This window comes from Nipponia nippon, unplaced genomic scaffold, assembly GCF_047370975.1.
Source record: "Nipponia nippon isolate SJK-2023a ecotype South Korea unplaced genomic scaffold, ASM4737097v1 scaffold_24, whole genome shotgun sequence".
Taxonomy (NCBI): Eukaryota; Metazoa; Chordata; class Aves; order Pelecaniformes; family Threskiornithidae; genus Nipponia; species Nipponia nippon.
Window position 1 is genome coordinate 67,693 of NW_028262341.1, and position 8,845 is coordinate 76,537.

General features: G+C 46.8%; 1 protein-coding gene across 1 annotated transcript; it reads left to right on the forward strand.

The window, feature by feature from the left end:
• The first annotated feature begins 4,920 nt into the window (after positions 1-4,920).
• LOC148055288 (uncharacterized) lies at positions 4,921-7,175 on the forward strand. The gene is made up of 2 exons (XM_087761350.1): positions 4,921-6,445; positions 7,114-7,175. The coding sequence occupies exons 1-2, from the start codon at positions 4,921-4,923 to the stop codon at positions 7,173-7,175; spliced, it is 1,587 nt and encodes a 528-aa protein (XP_087617476.1).
• The last annotated feature ends 1,670 nt before the right edge of the window (positions 7,176-8,845 follow it).

Consider the following 8,845-nt stretch of genomic DNA (forward strand, 5'->3'; position numbering starts at 1 on the left):
TGTCGGCATCTTCTGCTTCATTACAGCACAAGCAAATTTCTGCTTTTGTGCTAATGAAGTCTCTCTCTCTCAGCAAAACCTTCCCATGGTCTTGTTAGAGCAGAAAAGGAAATCTGATTCATGCTATAAGGATAGAGTGCCTAAAGAAAGCTCTGGTTTTGATTTAGAATGACCTGAAATGAAAGGCAGGAAATCCTAAGATTAAAAAGAAGGGAAAAAAGAGTATTAATGAGAAAAAAAGAAAGAAAGTAGAAATTCTGTAAGAAGTTTGTCAAAATTAATTGCTTCTTGGTGATATTTCAAGCATTATGTGATTACTTGAGAGACTGAGGAAAAGTGACTCTGCACATATGCATATACCCTATGCTCCTCCATAGCTTCCCAAAGAGGGAATTCAGCCATGAGACAGTAAAGAAGAATCACTTGCCTTCAGCAAGATCAATAGTCAATACACATAAGCCACGTTAAACAGACCTTTGTTTTCTCTTGCTGCTGTTGTGGACCAGTCTTGAACGCTGAGCACAAACACAGTTTCACTTTTCCATTCCTTCCCACTGTGGTCCACAGCATGGGTTGTTAGTGTCTGTTGCCCAAATACTGTAAAGTGTAGCTGAGAGGCTACACAGCATCTTTTTTGCCATGAATACTTATCATTACCTCCAAGGATAGCAGTATCTGGCCAGATCTGTTTCACAGTTTCCATTCCATTCACAGCTAACATGACTGAACAGGGAAACCCATGAATGCCTGTGTTTTTGACAGGTAACTATGACAGTGAAAATGAGTAACAAACTAGCAGGAAGTTCTTGGGTCAGGCAATAAAATCGTATAACCCCAATCATAAATTACATTAAGTTCTGTCCTACAGCCATTAAGTTTTCTGTCCTCACCTCTTAGGAAAGCTATTCCATTACCTTCTTTCTCTGACAATTAGAAACCATCTTCTAAATTCAGCCTAAGATTTGTAATAGCCAGTTGATACCCATTTGTTCTTCTGCCAACACTACTCTTCAGTTTGAATCACTCTCCTGTCCTCCCTCCCTGTTGGAGCAGGTGACTACTGAACATGTTGAGAGAAGATGTTGAGAATGTTCTTCATGCTGAACTTAAGATTCCCCCATTTTCTTTTAATTTTCCCTTCAGACTCAGTGTGTCCTGGAATCCCCCATTTAGTTGCATACTGGTAGCAAATCTTTTACCATCAACAACGCTCTCTTAGGCCTTTTTATATCCGTCTAGAGGCATCCTGAGATAGGGCTAGAGTTTAAATAAGAGTGGGAAGGTGAGTGAGCTCTGGCTTCTTCAAAAATGCATAAGGACTCATGAAATACAGTTATGGCAGCCTCATTTCAAAATGGGGCCAGAGAAGGAGTAGCATTTCTCTTCTGAGCTGGTCTTCCCTTTCCACCTTTATAAAATGTCTCAGTGATACCTGTATTCATTCAGAGTGTCTCACTTGACAGTCTTCAGGATTTTCAAAATCTGTCTTCCTTGGACTTTCCCTAACTGAAATCTTGCTGGCTCCTGGAAGGGGGGTAGGGTAGTGACGATGAGGTAGACATATTTAGTTCACATTATCAACTGTGGCATTTTATGCAAAGAACAGGCAGGCTCTCATTTACAGGACAGTTGACAGCTCTCCATCTGCACTAAGTCTGAGTCAGATTAAATTTGCGTTGCTACAGAAGTAAGACTATGAGAGAAAGAAAACAGCATGTGACCTGTTCATTTTATCAAAATTGTGTCTATGCATGCAAATCTGCATCATTTTAGATATGTTTAGGCATAAATAAATTATTTCCTGACATGGGCATCACTTCATGGTGTACAACAAGTGTACGCATTGTGCTAGTTTCCGTGGGTGCTGGATGGAAGCATCTACCTCTTTTTTCTGGCACATTACAGAGGATCCTGCTTCAAGATTGGGTGTACCATTGAAAAGCTTCATCTTTGCTACAACACATTTTGGATAATAAAGCTTCACAATCCCCATGCTACTGCTCAAAGCAGAAGTCACAGTCTCCTACTAGCCCTTGGCCCATTAGCCCTTGGTACCTGTAGCATCTCTTATGCCATGCTGAGTGCTTGGTGTGGTCAGGTGGGCAATAGACTATTTTGATTTATTTTTATTTCTTATTTGGGTATATTTCTAGATCGATCTGTGAACTGAATTAGCTGAACATACCCACAGGAGCACTTGGCATCAGCTCAAGGAAAGCAGCATGGAAGTGGAAGAGGGTTGGAAAGGGATGCATTTGGGCAATACACCAGTTGTAAGCCAAATCACGGGTCCTGTGAAACCACGCTCTTTGGTTCTGAATTAACTTTAGATGTGGCCTTTCCTTGCTCTGTGCTTCATTTCTTTGTGTATAGTAAAAGTGGTAAGCTCCTTCCCTCTTCAAAGGAATGTTGTGAGAATATGCGAAGCCTTAGCTGCTTGGATATGATGTGGATGGAGGTTAGATGTCCATGTGAAGAAGAGGAGAATGCAACATTTTTGCATCTGTGCGAAGTAAGAGCTGCTTTAGCCTGGTACAAGGAATTCAAAGAGACAGAGTGGGGAGGAAGAAGGCAGAAGGTGAAAAAGCTTCCAAAAACATCCCTAAAACCTTCCCCCCTTTCAGAAGTGTTTGCAGCAGGACACAGCCTCACCCCACAAGAGCAGGTTGCTGCATCATGCTTAGAGAACAGCTTTCTCAGTTTATCTCCAGAAGGAGTTGTGTATTTTGCTTAGTGGTGATACACTGAGAATGCAGAGATTTATGGTGATTCTTGCTCTCAAAACACTGAGTTAAAGCTACAGGGGAAAAAACAAACCAAGTTTTTCTTCTGACATGAGTCGCTTCAAAACAGTCACCTTGACTTTTGTATTATTGTCAGTTACTCACATTTTAAAGTTTCCTATTTACTCTGTGTTGAAAGTAATAGTACTTACGAATCATTTGACTCGCAAAAAATAGGCAGTTATGATAGGCCATAAATACAGAAAATGGTTTGAGAAATTAAAAAGAAAACACAAAAAATCCCCAAACGGAAAACAGATTGTTACGTGAATAATACAACATGGAATTTAGCATGTACACAACAAAAAGACTTTGCATATTTAGCTCCATTATAGTATAATGGGCAACAGACTGGTGTTGCCACCCATCAAGTGCTCTGACTTCAATCAGTAATGATTTAATACAAGGAGTGAACAGCTGATCACAGACATGAGGCTAAAAAGGGAGTTGGTCAGCAACAACCTCTGCATAGTGACTTGTCCTTGTTTCCATACTCCTCATACACCAATAATCAGGGAGCTGCACTGGTTCCCAAGTATCACATACCTTAAAAAGTAACCACTGCCCTGGAAGAAATGTACATTTCCAGACATAAAGCAGGTAATATATAGGTCCTGTTTCGATCAGGCAAATAAAGACCATGCAAACTGAAAGCATCCTTGAGTGCATCTTGAGGATCCATTCCACAACAAGGTCGCCAGCCTCTTGAACAGCCTCCTCCCTCTGCAGAATCATAGAATCATTAAGGTTGGAAAAAACCCTTAAGATCATCGAGTCCAACCGTTAACCTAGCACTGCCAAGTCCACCACTAAACCATGTCCTCAAGCACCGTGTCTACCCTTCTTTTAAATACCTCCAGGGATGGAGACTCAACCACTTCCCTGGGCAGCCTCTTCCAATGCTTGACCACCCTCTCGGTGAAGAAGTTTTTCCTAATATCCAAACTAAACTTCCCCTGGCGCAGCTTCAGGCCATTTCCTCTCATCCTATTGCTTGCTGTAAAGGACCGATAGAAAAATGTGGTTTTTGTCTCGACATTGCCGCCGTAGCGCCATCCAGCGTCGCGCTTCGAAAAGACCACCTTCTCCACAGCTTTAAGAAAAACAACCTCGTGCGCCTGCGCACAGACTAAAGGCGCGAAAAGAGCCGAGGCGGGGACAAAAAGGCGCGAAAAGAGCAGAGGCGGGGACGGCACATCCGTGGCGAGCTGCACGTACGCATTTGTGATCCGCGCATGCGTGAGCCCCTATATAAGGAGCACACGTGCCCTTCGGGCGGGGCGGCAGCGGCGGCGCGTGAGAGACCACTCCTCCTGTTCCTGCACCCTCAAGCCTCCCCCCCACCCCCCGCTTCGGTCCCCGACGACGCCCGAGGCCACCGGAGACCCAGCAGAAGATCGTCAGGACTCGAGGTGGTGGCGATAAACTCCTTTTCCTTCTCTTTCTTTCTCTTTCTCTCTCTCCTATTCTTTTCCCCTCCTCCCTTGCCCTCCCTCCTCCCTCCGTTCTCTTCTCCCCTCGAATAAAAGTGAAAGGTTGTATGACATTTGACGGATTCCAGCGTCTTAATCTCGTCCTTGGGATCATATTGAAACCTCCCCCGACATTGGATCAGGACATTTAATTGGCGTCACGGACAGGATCCCTTGAGATGAGAGTGTCATACAACCTTATGGTGTGCTGAGCGATTGTGTGTGAACGAGACGTACGAATAAGTACGAAGCGAGTGCGGAGTTCCGATCCGCGGTTCTGCTCTCCCGCGAGGGAAGCAGCCAGAGACAAACGAAGCGTAAGGAAGGAGTGGGTGTTGAGACCTTTGCACTGAAGCGCGCGCACTACTTTGTGATTTGAGCTCCTGAGGGAGGATAGGGGAAACTTGAATTTTATGTTGTGACTCCCTCAGGATGATATCCCCTTTGTAGGCTCTCCTCTGTCTCATACTAGTTTATGGTCTGGCCTCCTGGGGGAGTATAGGGGAAGCTTGAATTCTACGGTGTGACCCCCTCAGGACGATATCCCCTTTGTAGGCTTGTCTTTGTCTCATAATAGTGTGCGGATTGGCCTCCTGGGAGCGTATAGGGGAAAATTGGTCTTTTTAAGGTTTGACCCTCCCGGGACGAATTCCCCTTTGTAGGACATGGCCGCCCAAAAGGGAGGCGATTTTTGTGAAGAGACAGAGAGATTATATGAGTTTTTAGAAACGTACCGCTCTCGCCCCTCACCCCCAGGACAAGATTGGGCTCGGGACCACTGGTTCCAACTGCAAAGTGTTATGGACCGAATAGCGGTCTTACATAGAGAAGCTAGAGTAAAGAAAGGGAAAGGGAAAGCCATCGTATGTGCTGTGTTAGGAGCGTGTCTGGCAGCGGCGGTGGAGGATAAGAAGCGAGCGCCCTGTCCATCGGAGGCTCTGGCCGCTTCGTTGCAAGCAGCAATAACACCGCTGCAAGAGCAACTACTAGAGACCAAACGGGCGCTAGAGGAGGAGAAGCGCCAGAATATGATTCTGAAGGAGGAGCTGAGGGTTCAGCTCCTGAGGGAGGTAGACACCCCCGCTGAGGCTGAGGTAATGCTGGAAGAGAAAGGGGTACGCCAAATTTACCCCCAGAAAGATCTAAAGCGATTAAGGGAGACTGTGGATAACCGCCCCCATATGTGCCCGCTGGTAAAGACGGAATACATATACGAGGACGATAGTGACAGCCGTCCCCAAGTTCTAACAAAAGAAATCCCTTTTACCGCCACCGAATTGGCTAAGCTTCGAAAGGACTTTGCTAGAACAGCAAGGGAGTCCGAAACCGAATACGTGTGGAGGGTATCCCTGTCGGGGGGGGACGGGATCATGCTATCGGAAAAGGAAGCAGAGGGGTATTGGGGCCCTGGCGTCTTTCTCACAACGGGCGATCGCAGAGCCCCATGGTCTCTGACCCAGAGGGCTGCATATTGGGCGGGGGGGCTGAACCCATTGGAGAGGGGGGATCCCCTAGCTATAACTGGCTTGGTCAAGCAACTACTAGAAAACGTACAAAAGGCGGCTTGCCTACAAATGATGTACGACCGGGAGCTGAAACCAAATCTAAGCTCTCCAATGTTGCTACCTGTAGACCCCGAGCGGCTGACGCCGCTAATAAGAGGACTCCCTGACTCGCTAAAACCTATCGGGATCCAGTTACAGGGGAGAATTCAAAACGTGCCCCGCGAGGAGCGAATCGCAGCTGCCCTGGAGGGAACGGTAACCCCCAAACAGCGGCAGTGGGGGAGGAAGGTGTGGACCTGGGGGGAGATAGCCCAGGAACTGATAAACTATGGGAGGAAATATGGGCCAGTAGGCAGGACTTACCAACAGGTAGAAACCAGGGCCGAGCGGGCAGCGAGGCCGGCAAGTAAATCGCTGGCTTTTTCAGGGAGAAGCCCTGACCTAACAAAAAGGGAGAAACCCCCATTCCGACAAGAATTGTGGCAGAAGGGACTGCAAAAGGGTGTGCCCCGAGACCTAATGGATGGGCTCCCCACCAAAAAGTTAAAGCTCCTGGTGCGGAGGTGGTCCAGGCAAGGACCCCCTCCCAAACTGAACCCGCCTTCTGTGCCAGCGTTGGACAGGGAGGAAGGGTTTAAGAAGGACAAAAAGAGCGGCGGGAAACTAAAACCTCCGCCCTCTCAGGGTGAGGAGGGAGGCGGAGGGTGGATGTTCATCAGACAACTCACCTGCAATAATAAAGGAGACCTACTAAACCCCACCAACCGGGATGGGCTGAGCGGGTGGGGGAGGCAGTGGCCAATGTCAGTAACCACTGGGGTACAAACGGGTGTCCAAAAATTGCAGCATTTTTGCCCACAAGCCCCAACCATGGTACCCGTCTCTCAAAACTCTAATTCCCCCAGTGCATCGTCTTACTCCTGTGGCCAGCCGGTCCTGGTTGAGCTTCCCACCATGGGGGCTGTGCCTCTGGTATTAGATACCCCCCTAAACAAACATACATGGAGAGCGAAAGGTACCTGTGGGAGAACCAACAAAATCCACACCAAATGGATTATTCCCTCCTTCTAACCCAAGGAGCGAGTTTTGTTCCTGTTTCTGTTTTTAAGGGCGGCGATGTGATCACGATGCACCTGCTACTTTGGATCATTTTAACTCAGGGACAGTTCCATGAAAGTGATGAACGACCACTCCCTCTACCTTCCCCTCCTCCATACAACCCCTTTGAGAACAATGAGTTCGTGCTATTAGCAAAAGCCGTGAGTCAAACTTTCAATCTGAGCCACTGTTGGGTTTGCGGCGGACCCCTAGGGCTATCAAGTTGGCCGTGGACATCCGCACCTCTCACCCCAGACCAAATTGTAAGCAAATACAGCGAAGCCGCAGACGATCCATGGGATGACAGTGGCACCTAGCCAATTCAGTTTCCAACGAAAGGGCAATATTGTTTGAATCGCACCCAGAAAGGAGGGGTCGAAGTGGGAGAAAGCAAATGTCAATGGACTCTCACACGTAAGCCCCTTGACAAGGAAAAGGACCTGTGGGTGTGGCTTAATGAAACAGGGCGTAACCAGGGGTTTAAGGGATATTGGTCAAGCAAAAATGAAACCTTGATTCTCCAACATTACAAACAAACTTGTAAATGGAGAGGTACTTATGGGGCTTGGTATTGTACCGGCCGAATAAGGGATGGGGCAACCACCTTTTTCAGCCCTCTAGGTGACAAAGACACAACTTATTTTCAGTTTCCACCGGGGAAAGATGGGCCATTTGCTAAGGGAAATAAAGCCAAAAAGGGGCATTATTGGATTTGTGGGAACACAGCATATAAGTTCTTACCCGCGGGGTGGTCGGGAGTTTGTTATATAGGGATTATAAGGCCCCTCTTTTTCCTCCTGCCAGAAACTGGTGGACCCCAACTAGGCATAAAAGTGTATGATAACCTCGGGGATAGAAGGATTGCCCGTAAGACGCGATCTACCAAGATAAATTTAGGTGGGACACAAAAATGGGGAAATGACGAATGGCCCCCTGAGCGAATAATTGAACACTATGGGCCAGCAACCTGGAATCCTAACGAGCCAATTGCAGGGGCAAGAGAACCGATTTATAACCTAAATCGAATAATTAGACTACAAGCAGCCCTAGAAATTATCACCAACAAAACTGCTGATGCCATAGACCTATTAACTCGACAATCGCAACAAATGCGCACGGCAATCCTTCAACACCGTATGGTTTTAGATTATTTATTGGCTGAGGAGGGAGGGGTGTGTGGAAAATTAAATATCTCTAACTGCTGCTTAGAAATTGATGATGTGGGAGAAGTAGTTCTCCAGTTGACCCAAGATATCAGGAAAATAGCCCATGTCCCTGTTCAAACCTGGAGTGGTTGGAACGGCGACTTGTGGTCCTGGTTACCAGGGGCACCCTGGGTGAAACAATTAATACTGTATCTATTATGTGCAACTGCCACCTTACTGTTCCTACCCTGCATAATTCCCTGTTTTATTCAATTAATTTGACATGTTGTGTCAAATATGCAATTTGTTCCCAGCCCTCCACCTGATGGTGCAACAAAAATCCGTACCATCTCTCAGCCACAACCTACCTCCGTACCAATCATTTAAACCCATTCCCAATTCCTCCTGAAGGAAGAAATTGCATATTGCCAGTCACTGTTAACCCCATTCCTAATGTTTGTCCTCCAAAGTTGAAGAATTGTTAAAGTTGTTTGAGAACGAGTTTGCATTGAGCAGTACCCCAGTTCTTCTGTTAAGATGTTCCTTCACCTAAAACAATGCTGTTCCCTTCCTCCTTCCCACAATTTTCCTCCACCCTTATCCCCAACTCCCTCAACTCCCGTTTTCTTCCTTTCCCCCTTCTTTCCTCTCTCTTTCTTTCTCTTCCTCCTATGCCACCAAGCTGCAATGTCGAGCCACGGGGTGGTGTAAAGGACCGATAGAAATATGTGGTTTTTGTCTCGACATTGCCGCCGTAGCGCCATCCAGCGTCGCGCTTCGAAAAGACCACCTTCTCCACAGCTTTAAGAAAAACAACCTCGTGCGCCTGCGCACAGACTAAA

Bases quoted from the DNA above. Each gene is read 5' to 3' on its own strand.
- LOC148055288 (XM_087761350.1), top strand. From the start codon at position 4,921: ATGGCCGCCCAAAAGGGAGGCGATTTTTGTGAAGAGACAGAGAGATTA. The intron at 6,446-7,113 runs GTGAGGAGGGAG...CTCTCACCCCAG, and splicing joins AAAACCTCCGCCCTCTCAGG to ACCAAATTGTAAGCAAATAC.